The sequence below is a fragment of the Xenopus laevis genome, chromosome 3S (genome assembly GCF_017654675.1).
Source record: "Xenopus laevis strain J_2021 chromosome 3S, Xenopus_laevis_v10.1, whole genome shotgun sequence".
Classification (NCBI taxonomy): domain Eukaryota; kingdom Metazoa; phylum Chordata; class Amphibia; order Anura; family Pipidae; genus Xenopus; species Xenopus laevis.
Window position 1 is genome coordinate 4,599,958 of NC_054376.1, and position 25,942 is coordinate 4,625,899.

A 25,942-nucleotide genomic window follows, 5' to 3' on the forward strand; every position below is an offset into this window, starting at 1 on the left:
CATTGATCACAGTTGTCGTGTTTCTCTTGGTGGCCTCGGCTTGGCCTGGATGATACTAAGACATTCTCTGTGTCTTCCGCCAATATTGCTTTTATATATTCTCTCCCCTCTGCCCACGTTTTGGTTGTTCCAGGTGGAGTATTCAGGAAGCATCCTCACATCCATGTTACTCGACAGCAACGGTAATCGCGCGTCCAAATCCGACGCCGGCTCCCGACGAGATGCTCCCGACAGCACGGGGGACCGCCACCTCCTACAAGACGGAAGCAATGAATGGATGCCTCCGAGCCGGGCGTCCGAGGGGGGAAAGGAAGATGATCCCAATGAAGACTGGTGTGCCGTGTGTCAGAATGGAGGGGAGCTTCTTTGTTGTGAGAAATGCCCCAAAGTTTTCCACCTCTCGTGTCATGTGCCTACACTGATGAACTTCCCCAGGTAATGGATGGAGTGGAAGCTGTCCCTGTAGCCTTCCATATTGGCTTAGGATTGTACAGCAGCAACACAAGTGGTAGGGCAGGAATTGAAAAAAAACAGAGCAAATAAGCCAGGCTTAAAGGAATAGTAACACCACAAGCTAAAGAAATGAAAATATAAAATACTGATTGTGCTGCACTCATACAATTGGTGTGTCTGCTACACAAACTCTGCTATAGTTTAAATAAACAAGCTGCTGTGTGTGGCCATGGGGCAGCCATTCAAGCACAGGATACACAGTAGATAACAGATAAGTACTACTATAGTTTATATAAACAAGCAGCTGTGTAGCCATGAGGGCAGCCATTCAAGCACAGGATACACAGTAGATAACAGATAAGTACTACTATAGTTTATATAAACAAGCTGCTGTGTAGCCATGGGGGCAGCCATTCAAGCACAGGATACACAGTAGAAGTACTACTATAGTTTATATAAACAAGCTGCTGTATAGCCATGGGGCAGCCATTCAAGCACAGGATACACAGTAGATAACAGATAAGTACTACTATAGTTTATATAAACAAGCTGCTGTGTAGCCATGGGGGCAGCCATTCAAGCATAGGATACACAGTAGATAACAGATAAGTACTACTATAGTTTATATAAAAAAGCTGCTGTGTAGCCATGGGGGCAGCCAGGAAGACCAATTGAAAAGTTGCTTAGAACTGGCCATTCTATAACATACTAAAAGTTGATTAGTCCCATTAAAATTCAGAGTACCCTAATATTTTTGCCTTAATTCCCTAGTGGTGAGTGGATCTGCACCTTTTGCCGGGACCTATCCAGACCAGAAGTGGAGTATGACTGTGATGATCCATCCCTGGCAGAGAAAAGGAAGCTAGGAGGAGCTCAGAGCATGGCACCAATAGATCAGAGAGTTAGTATTGTCATTTTCATTCATTATTTATTTTCTTTTTATTCCAAGATATTAAAGGATAAGTAAACCTTTAAAATAAGTGAATGTAAAATTTATGAGAGTGCTATTCTAAGCACTTTTGTCATTTACATTCATTATTTATTTTCTTTTTATTCCAAGATATTAAGGGATACATGTGCTGTTAATATGAATGAATTTTGTTCCAACAGCGCCACCTGCTGGTCAGTTTCCCACCAGTCTGACCAGCAAGTAGTCAAGGAAGTTGTCAGGAGAAAGAAAGAGGCTGATCTGATGTTCTTCTGCTTAGGAAAGATTTGAGAAAGGTTTCTAATTGTTTTCCTAAGCAGAAGAACATCAGAGCAGCCTCTTTCTTTCTCCTGACAACTTCCTTGACTACTTGGTGGTCAGACTGGTGGGAAACTGACCAGCAGGTGGCGCTGTTGGAACAAAATTCATTTATATTAACAGCACATGTATCCCTTAATATCTTGGAATAAAAAGAAAATAAATAATGAATGTAAATGGCAAAAGGGCTTAGAATAGCACTCTCATCAATTTTACATTGACTTTTTTTATAGGTTTACTTATACCAAACCATTGAATCTCTTGGGTCGCCCGTTGGTTTATGATATTTTATTACCTGATTACTGACCGTCACCTCCTGCTCTTACCTCTGCAGAAGTGTGAGCGGATTCTTTTGTATCTCTTCTGCTACGAGATGAGCTTGGCCTTCCAGGATCCTGTTCCTCTGACTGTAAGTAGATTAAAGCCCCGGGTTTCTCCACTTTAGCCAGTGTCATTTGGAATCTTTCTGGTTTCTGAACCCTTACAGAGTGTCCAGTTATTCTAGAGCACAACTATAATATCATGATGTGCAAATGGTGAGACGCTGGCTCCTGCGGGTCAAAGACCAACTTCTATGTTTCCTTCACTATCGTTACAGTATGTTTGTTTAAAAAATATATATATATTTATTGTTGGCAGAGGCACAGATGTTGAAGTCTAAAGGGTTTGCTTTAACTTGGTGGTTTTTTTGCTTTGTTTTCTTCAGGTGCCTGACTACTACAGAATCATTAAGAAGCCTATGGATTTGTCTGCCATAAAAAGGAAACTCCAGTTTAACGGCGCGACCCACTACACACGCCCAGAGGAGTTTGTTGGCGACGTCCGCCTAATTTTTAAAAATTGCTTAGAATTTAATGAGGTGAGAACAAACATTTCCAATATCCAGTTCCTACCAATTTTTTTTTGCCTACATCTGCTTTCATGAATGTCCAGGGCTTATGGGACACCCTTATGGTGGAGATTTAATACTGTAAGCAACTAATCTCCCCGAAATGCCTTCACACCAAAAATAAATGCGAATTGCCGGCAGTATGGAATACATGTTGCTTCGGTTTTTCCGAAGATGCATTACAAGGAAGCTTTGGGCGACTTCCTTGTGAGGTGTCTTGGGAAAACCCTAGCAACATGTATTCCATCCCGCCGGTGATTCGCGTTCTTGCCAGTGGCAAGGCATTTCGGGGAGATTAGTCGCCCGCAGTAGCAAAGATTTATCACAGGGGACTAAATCTCCCCCATGCCACCACCCATAAAGGAGAATTCAATGGAAAATTTTAAAAAAAACCTACCCTACATAAACCCTCCTCCCCCCCAGCCTAGTTGCCCCCTGGCCAAATGCCCCTAACTCTTTACTTACCCCTCCGTGCAGATTCTGTCCAGCGGAGTTCACGGCAGCCATCTTCTTCTCTTCGGTAATCTTCATGAAGTAAGTGCCGTATCGGCGCATACATCTGCGACAACATTGCATGTGCTGAACGTTACGGAAATTGCTGATACGCCCCTCTCATTCCGAAGAATACCGAAGAGCCGAAAGATGGCAGCCGTGAACTCCTCTGGACAGAATCTGCACCGATGGGTAAATAAAGAGCTTGAGCATTCCATGCAACTGCAAAAGAAAGAACTAATGCAAGTATGGGATCCGTTATCAGGAAACCCATGATCCAGAAAGCTCAGAATTACAGAAAGGCCGTCTCCCATAGACTCCATTATAATCACAATTCTGAAAAACTGATTTCCTTTTTCTGTGTAATAATAAACCAGTAGCTTGTAATTGACCCCAACTAAGATATAATTAATCCTTATAGGAGGCAAAACCAGCTTATTGGGTTTATTTCATGATTTTCTAGTAGACTTAAGGTATGAAGATCCAGGTTATGGAAAGATCCGTTACCCAGAAATCCCCAGGTCCAGCGTATTCTAGATAACCGGTCCCATACTTGTACTGTATCCTGCAGTGGGGGGGTGAAATTTGCATAGATGCTGCTTATAAACCAATCATCTCTTCTCTTCTCAGCCTGATTCGGAAGTGGCCAGTGCCGGCATCAGACTGGAGGCTTATTTCGAGGAACTGCTCCTTAACATATACCGGGATCAGAAATTCGCTAAAACGAACTGCAGGGATGAGACGGCAGCCAGCGGCGACTCGGACGATGAATTCGTGGCGCCTCGGAAGAAACGTTTCAAAGGAGACGAGCGCCTCTTTTTCAAATAGAACTACTGCCGCCGCACGTAGCCTGTTGTAGATAATTAAACGAAAGACTGAAGTCTAGTCGTTGGCAAAGTGACGCAATGTATTTTTTTTTTTTTTTTTTTTTTTTTGGAACGGCCGCGAGTCTGTCTAGTAACACTCGTTAGCGATACAGAGTAAATATGGTGCAACAACGCTGCATTCTAAAGAGCTCCTGATGCGGATGGAAATCTTCTCAAACCTCATGTAGGAACTGGCACAGCCTTGACTTCCATAAGAAGCATCCAGATCACTTTACTGCACATTGACAAGCTTCCCGCACAGACCTGCTTCCTATCAAACACCCTCTTTATTCAAATTCTTCCTACATTTCCATCTCTCTTGTAATATTTTTATTACAGGTTTGGGACCTCTTATCCAGAATGCTCAGGACCTGGGGTTTTCCTGATAACCGATCTTTCTGTAATTTGGATCTTCATACCTTAAGTCTCCTATAAAATCATGTGAACATTAAATAAACCCAACCCAAAACCCAATTATATCTTATTACTTAGCTACTGTATTATTATTACACAGAAAAAGATAATTTTTTAAATTTTGGATTATTTGGCTCATATGGACCTATGGGATATGGCCTTTCTGTAATTTGGATCTTCATACCTTAAGGGGCCAATTCACCAAGGGTCGAATATCGAGGGTTAATTAACCCTCGATATTCGACTGGGAATTAAAATCCTTTGAATATCGAAGTCGAAGGATTTTATCGCAAATAGTTCGATCGAACGATTAAATCCTTCGAATCGAAGGATTTTAATCCAATGATTGAAGGATTCGACCAAAAAAACTTAGGAAAGTCTATGGGGACCTTCCCCATAGGCTAACATTGGGTTCGGTAGGTTTTAGATGGCGAACTAGGGGGTCGAAGTTTTTTCTTAAAGAGACAGTACTTCGACTATTGAATAGTCGAACGATTTTTAGTTCGAATCCTTCGATTCGAAGTCGTAGTCGAAGTAGCCCATTCGACGGTCGAAGTAGCCCAAAAAACACTTCGAAATTCGAAGTTTTTTTACTTCGAATCCTTCACTCGAAGTTAGTGAATTGGCCCCTAAGTCTACTAGAAAATCATATAAACATTAAATAAACCCAATAGGCTAGTTTTGCTTCCAATAAGGATTAATTATATTTTAGTTGGGATCAAGTACAATCGACTGTTTTATTATTACATCAAAAATCATTTTTTAAAATTTGGATTATTTGGCCAATATGGAGTCTATACGATACAGCCTTTCCGTATTTTGGAGCTTTCTGGATAACAGATCCCATACCTGTACTGGGATATCCTTGCCCTTAGCCGGAATGTACAGTTGGATTAGCTAAAAATAAATATATGAGGGTGTCTGTCGGCCATGACACGTCTGTGTTCTGTTCAGGAATGTTGGACGCCGTATGAATTTAAGTCAATGACACTATCAGTATTTGTCGTGGAACCTTCCATTAATAGTGTTACCGTCAGTCTCAACACAGAAAAGGGGTTTCTCCTGAAGTCCTGCCCTTAGTTCTCCGCAAACGTCTCGTGAAAGTTTAGGACGCAGCGTAAGCTCCCAGCGGTCGCAGCAAATTTCTTCCAAAAAAAAAAAAACAGCGAGAAAGAGCTTCAGAAGTGATTACGTCTTTGTTTTTCTTTTCGTTTGAAGGTTCGTTATTAGCCGAGGGATCTGCTTTGCACAAGATTGAGAGAGAAAAAAATTAGCCGTTTTAATTTATCAGAATTGACTTTTTGGCTCCGTTTATTCTTAAAAAAAAAAAAAAATTGTATTTGGCGTCAACCATTTGTACCAAGAACTGTGTTCAGGCAATGATGAAGTACAAATATACAGTTTATTTTTGTTTTCTACCTGTTTGTCCTTTCCCCCCCCCCCTCACAAAGAAGCTATTTTTCTGCCTCCTGCGATGTTGTGAATGAACAAAACAGAAGAAGCTTTTCGGATAGTCGCTGTAGAATTTGACTGATAAAAAAAAAAAAACACCTTTAAAAATCAAGTGTTCAAGGCCGAGCACCTTCATCATTTCACGTCGCTGCCGCTTATGTTTTAGGTACAGAATGGTTTCGACCTGCAGGTAAACGTCACCTGGGCTTTTTAATACCACCGGGATTTAAAGGTGAAATTTTTATTCTAAATGTGTTCCTAGTTGCACCTGCAAGGAGGGGTGGGAAATCTGGCTAGGTAACAGAAGTAAACCTATGAAATAAGTGAATGTAAAATTGATGAGTGCTATTCTAAGCACCTTTGTCATTTACATTCATTATTTATTTTCTTTTTATTCCAAGATATTAAGGGATACATGTGCTGTTAATATGAATGAATTTTGTTCCAACAGCGCCACCTGCTGGTCAGTTTCTGACCAGTCTGACCACCAAGTAGTCAAGGAAGTTGTCAGGAGAAAGAAAGAGGCTGCTCTGATGTTCTTCTGCTTAGGAAAGATTTGAGAAAGGTTTCTAATTGTTTTTCTATACAAATGTCCCCAGCAGCTCCCCATCTTGGATCTTGTTAGGCATCTTTTGTGTGTCGGTGGCACCGCACATGCTCAGTTGTCTCTGGGCTGCTGCTAAAAAGATGTAGGCCATTATGTCTTTCTTTTTTACTTTAAATATTAATTTATTCGGCCTTGCACACCATGGCATGTTCTCTCATATTGATGGAAGGTGCTCCCATTGCTTTATCCATATAAATACTGCTGAGAAGCTAAGCTCAGGGGTCTTTTTTATGCATGTAGAAAAGATGTGATATTCTGGGGCCGTCTCTGGGAGCCGCGGATCTTCCCTACAAAAGGGCTGTGGTGGCCTTGGCACGGTACAGAATCCTGAAACATAATGTGCAGCATTTCTAGTCCAATTGTTTTGGGAATTTCTGTTCTGTTTGCCCAGCAAATTGCCCCTGTTTTTTCTCTGCAGGATATTTCACCTTTGTCTGTGTTCTTGTGGTTTGTTGAGGCCGCCATATTGGATGTTCAGATGTGTGTGTGTGTTTGCAGTGTTATCCACTCCTCTACCATGAAACGCCATTTTCTGCACTTGAGTAACAGTAAAGGTGGCCAATCAAAGAGGTCGCCAAATGAGCCGGATCTTTCTCCCAAAATGGCCACCAAAAGCTCGGGCTGATCTGATCTTTCGGCCTTAGGGCCAAACAATCTGATTTCAACAATGGCAATGGGCACCGATGGGTTGAGGACCTCATCATCATTTTAAGAGTTTGGCCAGATATCGGTCAGAGAGGCCCATCAGAAGGCCCCCTACACAGGCAGATAAGATGCAGAATTAGTGTAAAGGACCAGAATTGGCAGCTGTGTATGGCCAACTTGAAGGACAAGGAACGGCAAAAAAATAAAATCCCATTTTTACTTTCTTTAATGAAAAAAATATCTCCAATAATACTTTAATTAAAAAATGTGTACCGTTTTTATAAGAAACCTGACTGTATGCAGTGAAATTCTCCCTTCATTTATTGCTGTGGATAAGAATTGTCAGACGGTCCCTAACTGCTCTGCAGGGAAACAATCATACTTATAAACAGCAGGGGGAGCCCCCGCCTTACTTCCCAGCCATGCAGAACTCAAGCAGCTTTGTTTGTTTCCCTGTAGAGCAGTCGGAGACTGTGTAGAGATTTGTATTGGATTGTATTTTTGACTTTACATCCCCTTTACTGTTTCCAACTCCAGCTGCAGGGACAAAGATCATGGAGCCCGATTTAAACAGAAAACTGGGATTCTATTTGGAGGATTATTTTGCTGCAGCCACTGGTTCTGCAGAGTTGGAGAAAGTTTATATTAAACAATACAAAAACTATAAAATCCACATTAGATTACATGACAACACAGGACCCAGTGCAGTCTGTATATTCTGATTATTAATCAGTCTTGCTGTATCGGCTTCTGGCAGATATTAGTTGACTTGTGCTTGATAATTTATGACGATCCCTAAGATGCAGCCCAGACCACACTGAGCATGTGCACAGTCTTGGTCTTGCAAAGATGTATAACAAAGTTACAAGGTGGTGACCCCCTGTGGCCAACTGAAATCAAAAATCATTTGTTTGATTTGACTTGTGGTGCAGAAAGTTCATGTTTATGTTTAATATATAAAATACAGCATTTCTAACCTTATTCTATTTTAGACTTTCCTTTAAGATAGGTAGACACTGCCAATGCTCGGTGTCTCAGAAGGGCCAAGTTGTAATCTATCTTTCTGACTGCTAAATTGGTTGGTGTTCATACACCCCCACTATGCACTGAGCTCAGCAAATGCTCTGTCCTAACACTGTGGTATCTGAGCATGCTTCCAGCCCATTGGTTCCCACGAGGAGGCATCTGGCTAATGGGAAGGTCTGCTCCCATGAGAACATCTCATGCCCAGAGGAGGACAGACTCCCCATTTAGCTCTCCTGCTCACCGAGGAGCATATTGTCCAAACAAAACCATTTCCAGCAAACATCTATGAAAAAAAAAGAAATGTCTGAAATGAGAGTTGATTTTGGATGATTTTGATGCATTTCTGAAAGTCCAACCTTATGATCTGTATCCCCTGTCGGAATCCCTTCCAGCCCAACTAAACCTATTCTACTGACCTCTCATTGGACAGAGTACAAAAAATAACCCCCGGAAAGGAAGCTTTGTGATTGGGTACACAGTGCTTGCACCATGGGCTCTGGTCCAAACGGAGCAAAAGCTGAATTTGACGGTAAAGTGGCAGAAACATTCAAAACTGAGCAATGCCCTTAGAGAACAAAATGGGGTAATGGTCATTAAAGTGATGGCCACTCTGAAATACGGTGTCATCCGTGTTCTTTGTCGTAGTGACCTCTAGCGAGTAATCTCACCAGTGGTTTCCTTCCACCCCCCAATTCATTTTTTTTTATATTTTTCTTAATACAGGTATGGGAAACCTTTATCTGGAAACCCCATTATCCAGAAAGCTCCGAATTACAGAAAGGCCTCTCCCATAGACTCCATTTTATCCAAAGAATTAAAAAACGATTTCCTTTTTCTGTGTAATAATAAAACAGTCGCTTGTACTTGATCTCAAGTAAGATATAATTAATCCTTATTGGAGGCAAAACCAGCCTATTGGGTTTATTTAATGTTTATATGATTTTCTAGTAGATTAAGGGTGGTGGCAGACGGGGAGATTAGTCGCCCAGCGACAAATCTCTACTAGGGGGTGCGGGCCCTGGCCCAACTGCACCTACTGCTCCCCCGGTAGTTCCGCCACTGGGCCACCCTTAAAGGAACATGAAAACCTTGACCAGAATTTCCAAATTAGGATAACTGGACATTATTCCCTGTGATTGATGCTGCGATCGGCCTATCACGGTCCCTCCCCCGCGTCATCACTGTCCCACCCCAAGTCCAGCGTTCAACTTGAAGAAAGGTGGCAACCCTAGCTGGAGGTTCTTATTTTATCTTGTGTATGATGCCAAAGCCAGAACCACTTCCTGATAACCAGGAAAAACCTAGATCACATGTTCCAAATGAATTTTGAGCAATTCCACCTTTTTTTATTTTTAAATTTGAGAATTCATGAAAAAACTCAACTCTTTCAGCCTAAAAATGTGAAGGTATCAATAACATTTCACTGTCACTTGAAAAATTCGATTTCACCTCAAGTTTGAGTCCATTTCATTTTTTTACCTCAATTTAGCATTACTGATTTTTAAGTTTTTGCTGATTATACATCATTTTTTCTGATTTTTACATCATTTTTCTGGTCTAAAAAGAAAAATAGGGGTTCTACTGTAACTCAGATCACAGTAACAACGTGAATGAGACTGAAGATTAATCTGCCCTATAGAGATGAGGAGCACTTCCATTGTTGAACATTTAATAACCTTTTAATGTTCTGAGGGATTTTTGTTGGTCAACAGCCATCGACCCTTGTGATTTCAGGGGTAAAGAATTCGCAGAACCTCAAACTACAAACGTTTAAGTCTTCGGCAAAGTTTAATTAAAGAAAATGAATGTGGCCTTATGTTCAGGAACAGAGTATCATCATCTTGCTGTTGGTAGAAGTTCATTTTCCATGATCACTTTTTATTTTGACTTTAATGTGATCTGCTCTGGAACTCAATACATCCTGTTGTCCGGTTACACTTTGTGGAAATGGTTCAGCTTTTCTTTTGAAGAACGTTCAGGTTCTTAACATTTTCTTCCTTAAACATGTCGGGTAAAATAACTCGTGCAAGTAACAAGATGATACGAAGATCCTCAAATAAAAGTCTTCTCTGCTTTGGTGCCTTCACTTGACTTGCTAGAACGGGGAACAACAAAAATAATGTTGAATGCTGTGGTCACTTTAAAATTTGAACACTTAGGGGCTGATTCATTAAGGGTCGAATATCGAGGGTTAATTAACCCTCGATATTCGACTAGGAATTGAAATCTTTCGAATATCGAAGTCGAAGGATTTAGCGCAAATACTGCGATCGTACGATCGAAGGATTATTCCTTCGATCGAACGATTAAATCCTTTTAATTTTAATCCAACGATCGAAGGAATATCCTTCGATCAAAAAAACTTAGGAAAGTCTATGGGGACCTTCCCCATAGGCTAACATTGACTTCGGTAGCTTTTAGCTGCCGAAGTAGGGGGTCGAAGTTTTTTTTAAAGAGACAGTACTTCGACTATCGAATAGTCGAACGATTTTTAGTTCGAATCCTTCGATTCGAAGTCGTAGTCGAAGTAGCCCATTCGATGGTCGAAGTAGCCCAAAAAATACTTCGAAATTCGAAGTTTTTTTACTTTGAATCCTTCACTCGAATTTAGTGAATCAGCCCCTTATTCTAAATTTAAGTCTAGATTTCTCTACACCGATGATCCCCAACCAGTAGCTCATGAGGAACATGTTACTCACCGACCCTTTGGATGTTGCTCCCTGTGGTTTCAAAGCTGGTTCTTATTTTTGAATTCCAGGCTTGGAGGCAAGTTTTAGTTGTATAAAAACCAGATGTACTGCCTAATTAACTCTCCTGTAGGCTGCCAGTCCACATAGGGGCCAATTACAGCCCATATTTGGCAACTCCAGGAACTTTTAGCATGCTTGTGCTGCTCCCCAATTGAATGTGGCTCATAGGTCAAAGCGGTTGGGGATCCCTGCTCTACGCAACCGGCTGATGTTATTTTGACTTGAAAATTGGTCCAGGCAAACATAGTTGTGTGATGTTATGTTTGTATTTGTGATAGGGTTTCCACCTGTCTGGTTTTGACCCAGACAATCCGGTTTTTTGAAGGGCCGGCCGGGTCAAAACTACCTGCGTGGTTTTCCAAATGAGGAAAACCAGGCAGGATTCACTATAATTGACGGGGCTATCGACCAATAGCCCACTGCCACGTTGTAGCCCTTCCCATGATGCCACAACCTGCCCCCATTGTACCATGGCCGTGCCCGCCCTCAACCAATCCAAAGATGGCAACCCTGAGTCGACTTTGCAGTAGAACGTAAACTGTAAGTACCAATCTTTTTTGAGGGGGGAACCACAAAATTTTTGAACAGCCTTCCAAATACACCTATTTTCATATGCAAATTTGAAATGAATCCAAAATCCTATCTATGAACATAAAATTGTCACATTTACTTGTCCGGAGCTTTAAAGTCAAGTAACTAAAAATCACAGTCGTGGCTTAATTGTGAGTAATTTTTAAAACACAGACAATAATGGGTTAGCGCTTCATGAAGTGCTTCGTTTTCAGTCTGTTTGAGGGCTCAAAATATCTTGATTTTTTTGAGTTTAAAGGGATGATAATAAAAGGCCCAATCATTGCTACCCCATTTTTGGAATCTAAGAAGCCAAATAGTTAACATGAAGCTTAGTACTTGAAGGTTATCAAGCCAACTGTTATATTAAACATATTTTTATGGCGTTGGACCATTTTTGTATCATAAATAAGGCACTTTCAAGCAATCTTTAGAAATATGCTATGAGCCATTTGTAATGTTGGTAGTATTTATAGATTGTTTGTTTTTTTTTGCTTTTTTACCATTTCCTCGTAGACTGTCTCCCTCCCTTTTCTTTGTGGGACTTATTTTATTTTAGTAACGTGAAATGATCTCGCTTGAAAACCTGATGAGGTTAATAACAGCAGGTTCTATTGTTAAAAAAGAAAAATATTTTATTTGGAGTTATTATTTTCCACCAACAGGTCTACAAAAGCTCCATCTTGATCATCATGATCCACCACCACATCCATCATAGATTAAAGGGATCCTGTCATCAGAAAACATGTTTTTTTCCAAACTCATCAGTTAATAGTGTTACTCCAGCAGAATTCTGCACTGAAATCCATTTCTCAAAAGAGCAAACAGATTTTTTTTATATTCAATTTTTAAATCTGACATGGGGCTAGACATTTTGTCAATTTCCCAGCTGCCCCTGGTCATGTGACTTGTGCCTGCACTTTAGGAGAGAAATGCTTTCTGGCAGGCTGCTGTTTTTCCTTCTCAATGTAACTGAATGTGTCTCAGTGGGACATGGATTTTACTATTGAGTGTTGTTCTTAGATCTACCAGGCAGCTGTTATCTTGTGTTAGGGAGCTGTTATCTGGTTACCTTCCCATTGTTCTTTTGTTTGGCTGCTGGGGGGGAAAGGGAGGGGGGTGATATCACTCCAACTTGCAGTACAGCAGTAAAGAGTGATTGAAGTTTATCAGAGCACAAGTCACATGACTTGGGGCAGCTGGGAAATTGACAAAATGTCTAGCCCCATGTCAGATTTCAAAATGGAATATAAAAAAATCTGTTTGCTCTTTTGAGAAATGGATTTCAGTGCAGAATTCTGCTGGAGCAGCACTATTAACTGATTCATTTTGAAAAAATGTTTTTTCCCCATGACAGTATCCCTTTAAGTATCCTATAAAATCATGTAAACATTAAATAAACCCGACAGGCTGGTTTTGCTTCCAATAAGGATTAATTATATCTTATTACTTAGCTACCCATGACAGTATCCCTTTAACTAGTATTTTTGTTTAATGCAAAATACCGGCCAGAACTTTTTATTAACGGTTCAATAGCTGGAAGTTTTATTTGAAAAAATGATCAAATCCTAATTTTTTCATGTACTTGCCTGTAGAGCTTTCCCCCTGGTCTCTATTGGCAACGTGAAAGCTGAAAGGGCACAGACGAAGCAAACCGAGGCAAATAAGCAGAATGCTCCAGTTAGGGACACGCTCAGCAAGACCTGTGGGATGAAAGATAGGACGTTTATTTGCAGGGAGTCAAATTTATTGAAAAGTTGAGTTTTTCTGCATTCGAAAAAGCTCAAACTGAGAAGTCGTTTGTGCAAAAATGTCGAAAAACATAACTCGAATTCTATGAAATCACATACTGCCCTTCCTTTTCACTGAAGACCATTTTTTAATTAATCTTGAAAACAAATTGAACATTGCTCAAATTTTTAAATGACTTGTACATACACTCGCCTGCTTTTGTGTTTTTGAGGCTTTTTTTCACTCAATCTAGAAATTAGGAAACTCAAAATTCTAATTCATTTTGCAGCAAAAACATTAATGGTGGTTGATACGATGGCAGTTTAAGATGTTTCCGTTGGGTCACCTGCCAAATGCTCCACCAAAGATTCAATATGCCAAACCATATCCAAAGCGAATATTCTGCAAACAATGGGTTTGATCCATCACTAGGGGGTTATTCTTCCACTGTATAGAGCACTGGTAAGGCCCCATCTAGAATATGCCGTACAGTTTTGGTCTCCATCACTCAAACAGGACATTATTGTATTAGAGAGGGGACAGAGAAGGGCAACTAAGCTGGTAAAGGGAAAATCTTAGCTATGAGGAAAGACTGCCCAAATTGGGGATGTTCACGCTGGAGAAGAGGTGCTTAAGGGGTGATACATGGGCGTCCGCAGAGGGGGGCAAGAGGGGGCAGTGCCCCCCCCTGGGACTGTGCACATAAGTTTCCACCTGTTCGTGCATTGGCCCCAGCTTACTGTGGTTTCTGTCGCGATCCCTCGAAGATTTTTCTTCTGTGCAGCAGAGTTTTCTTTTAGCTCCTTCCCTAGGTGCTCGCTCCCCCCTCCCTTGTCACGGTGCTGCCGGATCATATTACTTCAGCTGTGACAGAGAGAGAGAGCAGCCAGGGAGCATCTGATTGGCCAGTAGCACAGATTGTAGCGCGGGAGAAAACGAAGGAAGGAAAGCCCTATCTATTGCAGTCTGCAGCCTTGTACTTGTGAGTTCTGGGGGTATTTATACAATTACTTGCCCCTGTGCCATCTGTTTGTGTGTTCTGCTGGTATTTATGTATGTACTTGCCCCTGTGCCATCTGTTTGTGAGTTCTGGGGGTATTTATACATGTACTTGCCCCTGTGCCATCTGTTTGTGAGTTCTGGGGGTATTTATACATGTACTTGCCACTGTACCATCTGTTTGTGAGTTCTGGGGGTATTTATACATGTACGTGCCCCTGTGCCATCTGTTTGTGAGTTCTGGGGGTATTTATACATGTATGTGCCCCTGTGCCATCTGTTTGTGAGTTCTGGGGGTATTTATGCATGTACTTGCCCCTGTGCCATCTGTTTGTGAGTTCTGGGGGTATTTATCTCCCTTGATTGACCCGGCGATCGGCTGATCGCTGTGGCATAGCTCCACCCCCTGATGGCAGTGACACACCCACCTATCTCACAGGCCCGCTCACAGATGCCTCCTTGCCCCACCCTGGAAAATTTTCTGCGGACACCCATGGGGTGATATGATAACTATGTATAAATATATAAGGGGATCATATAATAATCTCTCTAATGATTTATTTACCAGTAGGTCTTTCCAGCTGACACAAGGTCACCCATTCCGATTAGAAGAAAAGAGGTTCCGTCTAAATATTGGGAAGGGGTTTGTTACAGTGAGAGCTGTGAAGATGTGGAATTGTCTCCCTGAATCAGTGGTACAGGCTGATACATTAGATAGGTACAAGGAAGGGTCGGATGCTTTATTCACCAGTAGCTCCTCCCAGCAGACAGGAGGGAGCCAATGAGATTAGAGGAGGGAAAGGGGTGTTACAGGGAGAGCTGGGAAGTGAATCAGTGGTACAGGCTGATACATTAGATAGGTACAAGGAAGGGTAGGATGCTTTATTCACCAGTAGCTCCTCCCAGCAGACAGGAGGGAGCCAATGAGATTAGAGGAGGGAAAGGGGTGTTACAGGGAGAGCTGGGAAGTGAATCAGTGGTACAGGCTGATACATTAGATAGGTATAAGAAGGGGTTGGATGGTGTTTAGTAGTGAGGGAATACAGGGATATGGGAGATAGCTCATAGTACAAGTTGATTGGGCTGGTCCCATTGACATTTTGGAGTCAGGAAGGAATTTTTTCCCCCTCTGAGGCAAATTGGAGAGGCTTCAAACAGGGTTTTTTCGTCTTTCTCTGGATCAACTGGCAGTTAAGCAGGTTATATATAGACTTAAAAGGTTGAACTTGATGGACGTGTGTCTTTTTTCAAACTAACTTACCATGTTATTAGTTGGATAAGTTGTGGGAGTTTTGCTTTTCTATGGTTTACAAGATCTACGTATATGGTTGTGTATTGGGGCATGAATGGAAATCCTTACTTGGGAGATAAAGGGGGCGGCCATAGCTCCTATTCGGCAGATGGATCCACTTGTTCCCATACCTATGGCCCTCATCACTGTTGGGTAGACCTGAAAAGGAAATGGAAAAAATGACTATATCATTTTAAAGAATTTTACCATCAGGGTCGGAACTAGGGGTAGGCAGAAGAGGCACGTGCCTATGTTGGAAGGTTGAAGGGCACCAGACATGTACCTCTTCCATCCATTTACCCCTAGTCCAGACCAAGTTTTGCACATTATGTGCATTCTCTGACTCCCCCTCCTGACGTCAATGTGTGAAGGAGCGTATGAACGTGGGAGAGGTGGTCGGGCAGGTTGCCTAGGGTAGAGTACTGTGCGGAACCAATTTGTTAAACCCGGACCCGCATACTTAACCGCTACCGACCCTAAAGTACCTTATCTGCAGCCCGATCCGCGACCCGCTGACCATCAAAAAACAGGACACAGGAAAGTGCTGTCATTGTAAACCAGAAGTTGCATCATTACAAGTAGGTGTGATGAGAAAAAAAGGAGTAAAACTCACTAATGAGAAGATCCGCGACCCAGAGAACCACCGACCCGCGTCTATACCTGCTCCCAAAACTTCAGGGTACCGCAGGTTTTTGTGGGTAACCCGAGGGTACCTGACCTGCAGCCAGGACTCTATCCTAGGGCGCCCAGCCAACTTGAACCTGCTTTGTGTCCCATTAAGGAATTCTGGCACAAAATAAAATTATCTGTTTGCTAAATTCAGGCTAATTTTTTTTAAAGGATAAGTAAACCTTAAAAATAAGTGAATGTAAAATTGATGAGAGTGCTATTCTAAGCACTTTTGTCATTTACATTCATTATTTATTTTCTTAATATTCCAAGATATTAAAGGATACATGTGCTGTTAATATGAATGAATTTTGTTCCAACAGCGCCACCTGCTGGTCAGTTTCTGACCAGTCTGACCACCAAGTAGTCAAGGAAGTTGTCAGGAGAAAGAAAGAGGCTGCTCTGATGTTCTTCTGCTTAGGAAAACAATTAGAAACCTTTCTCAAATCTTTCCTAAACAGAAGAACATCAGAGCAGCCTCTTTCTTTCTCCTGACAACTTCCTTGACTACTTGGTGGTCAGACTGGTCAGAAACTGACCAGCAGGTGGCGCTGTTGGAACAAAATTCATTCATATTAACAGCACATGTATCCCTTAATATCTTGGAATATTAAGAAAATAAATAATGAATGTAAATGACAAAAGTGCTTAGAATAACACCCTCATCAATTTTGCATTCACTCATTTCTTTTGTGAACTTTTTTTTATTTAATATATCTGATGAATATTCTTCAATTCCAGTAAAATGTATTTAAAACCAATTGCATTCAGAATGATTAAGTAAAATGCTCCCGATTGGGAAGACCCATTGCAGCCTTTACCTCGGCGGTGTAAATGTAGATGGTGTTGAAGTTGGCCGACACCAAGGCCCGTAGGCAGAAGAGAACCGCGATCAGACCAGAACTAGGTTAAAAGTGAAAGAGAAAAAACTAATTTAATTAATTTTAATTATAAGTATTTGGGAACTACTGAATTTGCCCAAAAAATGTTATCGATTTCCAAGGCTGAAAGCAGCGGTACCTTGACATGCAGATGTTGAGGAGCAGGAAAAATATTCCAGTGGTTGACATGGTGATTCCGAGGGTCCAGCGACGGCCAAGTAAGTTGATTCCCAGGATATTAAAAGGATTTACTGACAAAATGATAAAAACATATATTTGTGTTGTTATTAATGTAAATACTCAATCATTCCAACAATAGCTCATCCCTTTCCTGCCTACAGAGAATCTGTTCTCCGCCATGATAAAATGATGTCACTAAAGGGGAGGGGCCCTATCTACATTATGGCTTATTAAATTGGTGTGTAACTTTCAGATCCAAACAAGAGAGTGATATTTAAGGGGAACAAGAGCAGGACATGTTCATATCCAGCTGTTACTGGGTCATTTTCCAGAATTTGCTCCAGGACTTACGCGCAATCTCCCCCACGGTGCTGATCAGCATTGTATTGTAGTCTGAAGGGCTCAGCATGTGACAGTTACATGGGCTCTTGCTTTCCTCAGGCAAATCCCTTTCATCTACAGCACCGGGCTGACCAGAACCACACAGAAGATTCTTCTCCAGAAGCTCCGAACTGGCAAGGATGGCTCCATAGTATGCAAACGAGATGCCAAGCCTACAGGGGGATGAACAGTTTTTATTTGAGACCTTTCTCTACTACACACCTTTCCTATAGAATCAACATGTTCTTCTGCTTCAACCACAATGAAATTCAGGGACCCCTGTAACTATAGCAGGGTGACACCCCAATGTTTCTATATATCTGTAACCTTGTTATGAGCTAAGGGGGCCCAGTCTGAAGGTCAGTTAGGGGGAGATTTGGGGTGAGTGCTTATTTGTACCCTGGGTACCCCTGGAACTATAGCAGGGTGACACCCCAATGTTTCTATATATCTGAAACCTTGTTATGAGCTAAGGGGGCCCAGTCTGAAGGTCAGTTAGGGGGAGATTTGGGGTGAGTGCTTATTTGTACCCTGGGTACCCCTGGAACTATAGCAGGGTGACACCCCAATGTTTCTAAATATCTGTAATCTTGTTATGAGCTAAGGGGGCCCAGTCTGAAGCTCAGTTAGGGGGAGATTTGGGGTGAGTGATTATTTGTGCCCCAGGTACCCCTGGAACTATAGCAGGGGACACCCCAATGTTTCTATATATCTGTAACCTTGTTATGAGCTAAGGGGGCCCAGTCTGAAGGTCAGTTAGGGGGAGATTTGGGGTGAGTGCTTATTTGTGCCCTGGGTACCCCTGGAACTATAGCAGGGTGACACCCCAATGTTTCTATATATCTGTAACCTTGTTATGAGCTAAGGGGGCCCAGTCTGAAGGCCAGTTAGGGGGAGATTTGGGGTGAGTGCTTATTTGTACCCTGGGTACCCCTGGAACTATAGCAGGGTGACACCCCAATGTTTCTATATATCTGTAACCTTGTTATGAGCTAAGGGGGCCAGTCTGAAGGTCAGTTAGGGGGAGATTTGGGGTGAGTGTTTATTTGTGCCCTGGGTACCCCTGGAACTATAGCAGGGTGACACCCCAATGTTTCTATATATCTGTAACCTTGTTATAAGCTAAGGGGGCCCAGTCTGAAGGTCAGTTAGGGGGAGATTTGGGGTGAGTGTTTATTTGTACCCTGGGTACCCCTGGAACTATAGCAGGGTGACACCCCAATGTTTCTATATATCTGTAACCTTGTTATGAGTTTAGGGGGCCCAGCCTATATGCTGTTCTTTACCAGATCACCCATATTTGAAGAGATGTTCGCAAATATTTCCTGTGGAAGAGATCACAGACACTTCCAGTTTTCTCCTAGGGAAAGAAAAATACCAAATGCTGCTGAAGATTTAATACTTTCTCTTTAAGGACAATTACATTAATATATGTATTTGAAGATCAGGTTAAAATTAGATTAAATTCAGACAACTGTGTATTTAATGTAACATTGTATTATTAATATTATTATTATCCTGGCCCCGTCTTGTACACCCTCTGTCTTCCTTACTGCTTTTGGCTCCTTTATGGTGCCCTCGGGCATTGTGGAGCGGTTGATGTTGGCTATCCACTGGAGGGTTTCCATAGCCGCCTGGTTCTTTCCCACTGACACATGATAACGAGCCGACTCTGGAATAAACTGCAACACAAACAGGTTTTTGTTTCTCTGACAGAGATGCACTTCGGATCAAGGGAACAATACAAGTATTTGATCCGTTATCCAGAAACCCGTTATCCATAAAGCTCCAACTTACGGAAAAGTCACCTCCCATAGACTCCATTTTATCCAAATAATCCAAATGTTTAAATATGATTTCCTTTTTCTGTGTAATAATAGAACAGTAACTAAGATCTAATTGATCCTTATTGGACCTGCCTTACCCCCAGAGTAAACAAATGGACCATGAGATAGGAGCACCCTCTACTGGATGGAGAACGTCATTGCAGCAAATACAATACGACTATTGTCCTTTTTCAGGAGTCTCTTGAATTTCCTTAGGAGTTTGTGGAGGGGCCGACTGTCCAGATCAGGGGCATAATTAGAGAGATTTCTGGGGGGGGGGGTTGGCCAAATTTACAGGGGTTGTTCACCTTTGAATTGACTTTAGTATGATGTAGAGAGTGATCTTCTGAGACAATTTGCAATTAGTCTGTATTTTTTATTTGTGGTTTTGAGTTATTTAGCTTTTTATTCAGCAGCTCTCCAGTTTGTAATTTTAGCCATCTGGTTGCTAGGGTCCAAATTCCCCTAGCAACCATGCATTGATTTGAAAAAGAGGCTGGAATATGAATAGGAGAGGATTGAATAGAGAACCGAGTGAGAAACAGAAGCAAAAACAATACATTTGTAGCCTTACTGAGCATTTGCTTTTAGATGGGGTCAGTGACCCCCATTTAAAAAGCTGGAAAGGGTCAGAAGACGCCAAATAATTAAAAAACTATAACTCTGAGCTCTAGAGTGTATATATATATAGATATATATATAGATATATAGATATGTAATTATATATGTAATAGGGTGAGAAAAAGCGAGGCAACAAAAATCATCTTAATGTTATAAAGAATACAGAAAATATCTCACTTTAAACACAAGGATGAGAATAATTCCAGGGATGGAGGCAACACGAACGAGCCAGCGCCACCCTAGGGTGGGAATTAACACTGAGCCCAATCCGATGATCAACAGAGACCCAGCCAACCAGAAGACCTGGGGATATAGAACATGCCAGATTTAAAGGATAAGTAAAACTTTAAAAGAAATTTATGTAAAATTGATGAGAGTGTTATTCAAAGCACTTTTGTAATTTACATTCATTATTTATTTTCTTTTTATTCCAAGATATTAAGGGATACATGTGCTGTTAATATGAATGAATTTTGTTCCAACAGGTCAGTTTCTGACCAGTCTGACCACCAAGTAGTCAAGGAAGTTGTCAGGAGAAAGAAAGAGGCTGCTCTGATGTTCTTCTGCTTAGGAAAGATTTGAGAAAGGTTTTTAATTTTATTCCTAAGCAGAAGAACATCAGAGCAGCCTCTTTCTTTCTCCTGACAACTTCCTTGACTACTTGTTGGTCAGACTGATCAGAAACTGACCAGCAGGTGGCGCTGTTGGAACAAAATTCATTCATATTATGTGCTGTTAATATGAATGAATTTTGTTCCAACAGCGCCACCTGCTGGTCAGTTTCTAACCACCAAGTAGGCAAGTAGTACAGTGGACCCCAACACTTACCTGTGACAAAGGCAACATGTAACCCCGGAATTTCTTGGGCAGAAATTCTGTCTTAATAATTAGTCTGAAACAAATCAAAGAATACATTACACATTACATCAACATAATGATCCATCCTCAACTCAAGGTAAATCGCTATTGAATCTGGCTGTTTAGATTCTCTGCACTGTTGGTGTTGACTCCGGAATCAGTGTAGCATTTGCAGCCTTTGATTTTAGATGGGGTCAGTGACCCCCATTTGAAAGCTGGTCAAAAGAAAAAGCCAAATAATTTAAAAAAAAAAACTATTAAAAATAAATAATGAACACAATTTGAAAAGTTGCTTATATTTGGGCATTCTATAACATACTAAAAGTTAAGTTAAAGGTGACCCACCCCTTTAATACCCTCGCATTCTCATAACTCCTCCTCTCCCAGTGAAATAACTAACAAGGCTGTGTTCCCTTCTCACCCCTGTGCGTGACCTGAGACTCCACATCCCACCATGCACCGCAGGAACACGAACCAGATGTACGATGGAGCAAAGGAGGTGAGCAGGGAAAAGAATGCCCCCCACATGAAAGAGATTGTCAGAATCTGCAAAGAAATAAATCCTTCTTGTTATATGGTTTGTCATAGAGATGGGTGTGTGTTGTACTTATTCACTGCATAGAACATTCCTTCTCTGTATATTTGTATTTATATAAGATTAGTTTAGCTTTTATACCTCTTGGAAGAAAGCTGATGCAATTCCTATAATTAAAAAGGGATTCCAAGCTCAGCCTTGTAAGTCCAGGCCTGTAAGTCTGATATCTCTTATCAAGCTAAGGGATCACATTTTAGATGATGGTCTGTGAAGTTGTGGAACTCTCTCTATCTGAAGCAGTTGTACTGGTAAAAATTCAGGGATTGAGAGTCAAGAAGGAATATTTTTTTCAACCTCCTTTGGATCAACTCCCAACCCCACCTCCTATGTTAATATATAATCTATATGTATAAACAGTGCTGTTCTCACCTTCAAGCGACCATATCTGTCCGCTAGAAGGCCAAGTAAGATACTGAAAATCATGTATCCAAAAAACACCATCTAAAAAGAGAAAATGTCATAATAAAACCCATCATAAATAAATAAGGGGGTCAAAACATTGTATGTAGTGAGACTGTATGGCAACCACCCAGCATGAAAATGATCATTATATATTTCACAGGAACAATTTTGGCACAGACAGTTCTGCAACCACAATGTTGTTCTGCTCATAAAATAAAGTTATGGTCAGTTCTAAGCAGAGCACCAACAGCCTTTCCCCCCTTCATGCAAACTTAATTTTCTGCTGACTGTGGCTATGCGCTGAAATAAACAGCAGGTGGTGCTGCTAATATGAACTCTAATGGTCGACATAACTTGAACCCCTCAAGTGTCCTGATTGCTCACCATTGTCACTAGTGCCACCTGCCAGCCCTCCAGGTGCCACTCACAGCGAATCGATGAAGAGACAATGGCCAGCAGCATTATTTCCATGGCTTCTGCAATCTGCCGGCAATAGAAACTAGTGAATTGCCATTTCAGCCAAAAAAAACAGAGGCATAGAGAAAAAGAGAGATAGATAGATAGATGGGTAGATAGATGTTGAATAGATAGCTAGTTGATGGCTGGATGGGTAGGTAGGTAGATATATGATGAATGGATGACTGAGTTAATAGAAAAATACTAGGTGGTAGATAGATGATGGATTTATGTATGGGTTTAGTAGATGATGGATGGACAGATGGGTAGATATCTAGATGATGGATGGATGGGTAAGTAGGTAGTTAGATGATGGATGGGTAGGTAGATAGATGATGGATGGATGGATGGATAAGTAGGTAGTTAGATGATGGATGGGTAGGTAGATAGATGATGGATGGATGGATGGATAAGTAGGTAGTTAGATGATGGATGGGTAGGTAGATAGATGATGGATGGATGGATGGATAAGTAGGTAGTTAGATGATGGATGGGTAGGTAGATAGATGGATGGATGGATGGATGGATAAGTAGGTAGTTAGATGATGGATGGGTAGGTAGATAGATGATGGATGGATGGGTAGGTAGATGATGGATGGGTAGATAGATGATGGATGCATGGATGGGTTTAGTAAATGATGGATGGACAGATGGGTAGATAGCTAGATGATGGATGGGTAGGTAGGTAGTTAGATGATGGATGGGTAGGTAGATAGATGATGGATGGATGGGTAGTTAAATGATGGATGGATGCATGGATGGGTTTAGTAGATGATGGATGGGTAGATAGCAAGATGATGGATAGATGGGTAGTTATATGATGGGTGGATGGATAGATGATGGAGGGTTAGGTATGGATAGATAGACGGTGGATTGATGGCTGGGTAGGTAGATAAGTGATGGATGGATGGGTAGATAGATGATGGAGGGGTAGGTAGATAAGTGATGGATGGATGGGTAGATAGATGATGGAGGGGTAGGTAGATAAGTGATGGATGGATGGGTAGATAGATGATGGAGGGGTAGGTAGATAAGTGATGGACGGATGGATAGATAGATGATGCATAGATGAATGGATGGGTGGGTAGATAAATGATGGATGGGTGGATGAATGGATGGATAGGAAGGTAAATACATAGTGGATAGGTAGGTAGGTAGGTAGAAAGATAGACATATATAAATAGACAAATATATGTACCAATCACATACCCCTGTGCTTCCCATGATCAGAAAAAGCATAAAATGAAACCGGCCAAATCCAATGGTTTCCACCGCTTCTTCCACCGAGTAGGTCTTCTCACCTGGGCAGAACATCAGAACATGTTTGGAAACATTCATACAACAGTTTTATACACAACGCAACTTCATGTTTAACCCTTTAAATGCCAGCCATGCAACTGCAGCACCATCAACATTGCTGAACACTGGGGATCCTACCAATCATGAATTCTACAATCTACTGTGCTTAAAGGGTTCAAACAAACTCCATTCCTGATTTTCATTGTCTGTAGGAGGTTAACTGAATGGCGCTGATACAAATACAGACTGTAGTTACTTCATGTGTACTTACCCTTTGGCACGTCATTACTCTGGGGCCTCAGTTCCTCCAGCCTTATGGTATTAGTGGTGTTGCGGTAGAGTGTCAGCTCTGGGTCCATCCTTTTCTGCAGAACTCTCATTCTATCAAATGACACTTGGGGAGAAACATTTGTAATATACATAATTATATGTTTTCCATATACTGTACAGTAAGTACAGTATATAAAAAAAACATTTGTAGCCAGATTAATTTTTAGGCTTTACTTCCCCTTTAATGTTAAGTTATAGAAGATTTAAAGGCTCATAGCTTGTTTTTTTATTATTACCTTTTATGGAAAGGAACTATTAGCAACATAATATATTAAATTCGATTTTATGTCTAATATAATAAGCCTGCTTTTATATATTATAAATTATATCATATTTATTAGCATGGGAGACGTGTAGTCTGGAGAGTAAAGAGGCACCTGCTTATTAGGCCTCATGGGAATATTACACTGTGTATTCAGCAACAAAGATCTCATTATGTGACCTGAAACTCAAGCTCTGTGATGTTGTGACACTGCTTATTTAGTAAAATATCTCTATAAGAAGCTTAAAGGGATACTGTCAAGGGAAAAAAATTTTTTTCAAAATGAATCAGTTAATAGTGCTGCTCCAGCAGAATTCTGCACTGAAATCCATTTCTCAAAAAAACAAACTGATTTTTTTATATTCAATTTTGAAATCTGACATGAGGCTACACATTTTGTCAATTTCCCAGCTGCCCCTGGTCATGTGACTTGTGCCTGCACTTTAGGAGAGAAATGCTTTCTGGCAGGCTGCTCTTTTTCCTTCTCAATGTAACTGAATGTGTCTCAGTGGGACATGGGTTTTTACTATTGAGTGCTGTTCTTAGATGTAACAGGCAGCTGTTATCTCGTGTTAGGGAGCTGCTATCTGGTTACCTTCCCATTGTTCTGTTGTTTGGCTTCTGGTGTGGAAAAGGGAGGGGGTGATATCACTCTGACTTGCAGTACAGCAGTAAAGAGTGATTGAAGTTTATCAGAGCACAAGTCACATGACTTGGGGCTGCTGGGAAATTGACAATATGTCTAGCCCCATGTCAGATTAAAAATTGAATATAAAAAAATCTGTTTGTTCTTTTGAGAAATGGATTTCAGTGCAGAATTCTGCTGGAGCAGCACCATTAACTGATTCATTTTGGAAAAAATGTTTTTTCCCATGACAGTATCCCTTTAAACCCTACTGAGATGAGAAACCTTTCATGCAAGGGATAATGTACCCCCTACTGTAAATGATAAGGATATTAGAAGTCACTGAGGGGTTGTTCTGTGACCATATAAAGGCACAAGGCTGCAGGCTGAGTTATACAGGGAACTCTGAGTATCACTCATGTATTATAAGGGATAATGTACCCCCTACTGTAAATGATAAGGATATTAGAAGTCACTGAGGGGTTGTTCTGTGACCATATAAAGGCACAAGGCTGCAGGCTGAGTTATACAGGGAACTCTGAGTATCACTCATGTATTATAAGGGATAATGTACCCCCTGCTGTAAATGATAAGGATATTAGAAGTCACTGAGGGGTTGTTCTGTGACCATATAAAGACACAAGGCTGCAGGCTGAGTTATACAGGGAACTCTGAGTATCACTCATGTATTATAAGGGATAATGTACCCCCTACTGTAAATGATACGGATATTAGAAGTCACTGAGGGGTTGTTCTGTGACCATATAAAGGCACAAGGCTGCAGGCTGAGTTATACAGGGAACTCTGAGTATCACTCATGTATTATAAGGGATAATGTACCCCCTACTGTAAATGATAAGGATATTAGAAGTCACTGAGTGACCTTTGGGTGGATGGTTGGAATTATCCTCATCCAGAAGCCAAAAAGAAGATAAAGGCCTTATGAAATGAATGAATATTAGAGAATAACCTGCCTTGGCTCATTAGAGAAACTGCCCAGTAGTCGATTTGGCTTTGAATGAGACAAATAAAACGGCCGCAGTGTCGGGCCCATCTACTCACCCTCTTCCTCTGGCGCCACAGGACTGACTAGAAATCCTCGGTGTGAGGCGCAGGGCAAGTCGAA

At 41.2% G+C, this 25,942-nt stretch overlaps 2 protein-coding genes across 2 annotated transcripts in view; one reads left to right on the top strand and one right to left on the bottom strand.

Moving 5' to 3' along the window:
• The window catches only part of trim24.S (tripartite motif containing 24 S homeolog), a gene marked incomplete at its 3' end in the record, with an annotated part of 55,632 nt that extends 35,996 nt beyond the window's left edge, over positions 1–19,636 (top strand). Inside the window, 2 exon segments of the mRNA NM_001094825.1 lie at positions 11,197–11,216; positions 19,609–19,636.
• On the bottom strand, positions 10,043–21,883 carry svopl.S (SVOP like S homeolog). The gene is made up of 12 exons (XM_041589019.1): positions 21,812–21,883; positions 21,269–21,393; positions 20,818–20,881; positions 20,167–20,292; positions 19,096–19,224; positions 18,829–18,902; positions 17,513–17,715; positions 17,121–17,232; positions 16,922–17,003; positions 15,501–15,590; positions 12,996–13,113; positions 10,043–10,185 (listed from the first exon to the last, which is right to left on the bottom strand). The coding sequence occupies exons 1-12, from the start codon at positions 21,881–21,883 to the stop codon at positions 10,043–10,045; spliced, it is 1,338 nt and encodes a 445-aa protein (XP_041444953.1).
• Between the last annotated feature and the right edge of the window lie 4,059 nt (positions 21,884–25,942).

Coding starts and splice junctions, on each gene's coding strand:
- svopl.S (XM_041589019.1), bottom strand. CDS start 21,883: ATGGTGTTTTTTGGATACATGATTTTCAGTATCTTACTTGGCCTTCTA. Junction 19,225..20,166: donor TTCTCATCCTTGTGTTTAAA/GTGAGATATTTT, acceptor TTTGTGTTGCAG/TTTATTCCAGAGTCGGCTCG. Junction 18,903..19,095: donor CCATAAAGGAGCCAAAAGCA/GTAAGGAAGACA, acceptor TTCTTTCCCTAG/GAGAAAACTGGAAGTGTCTG.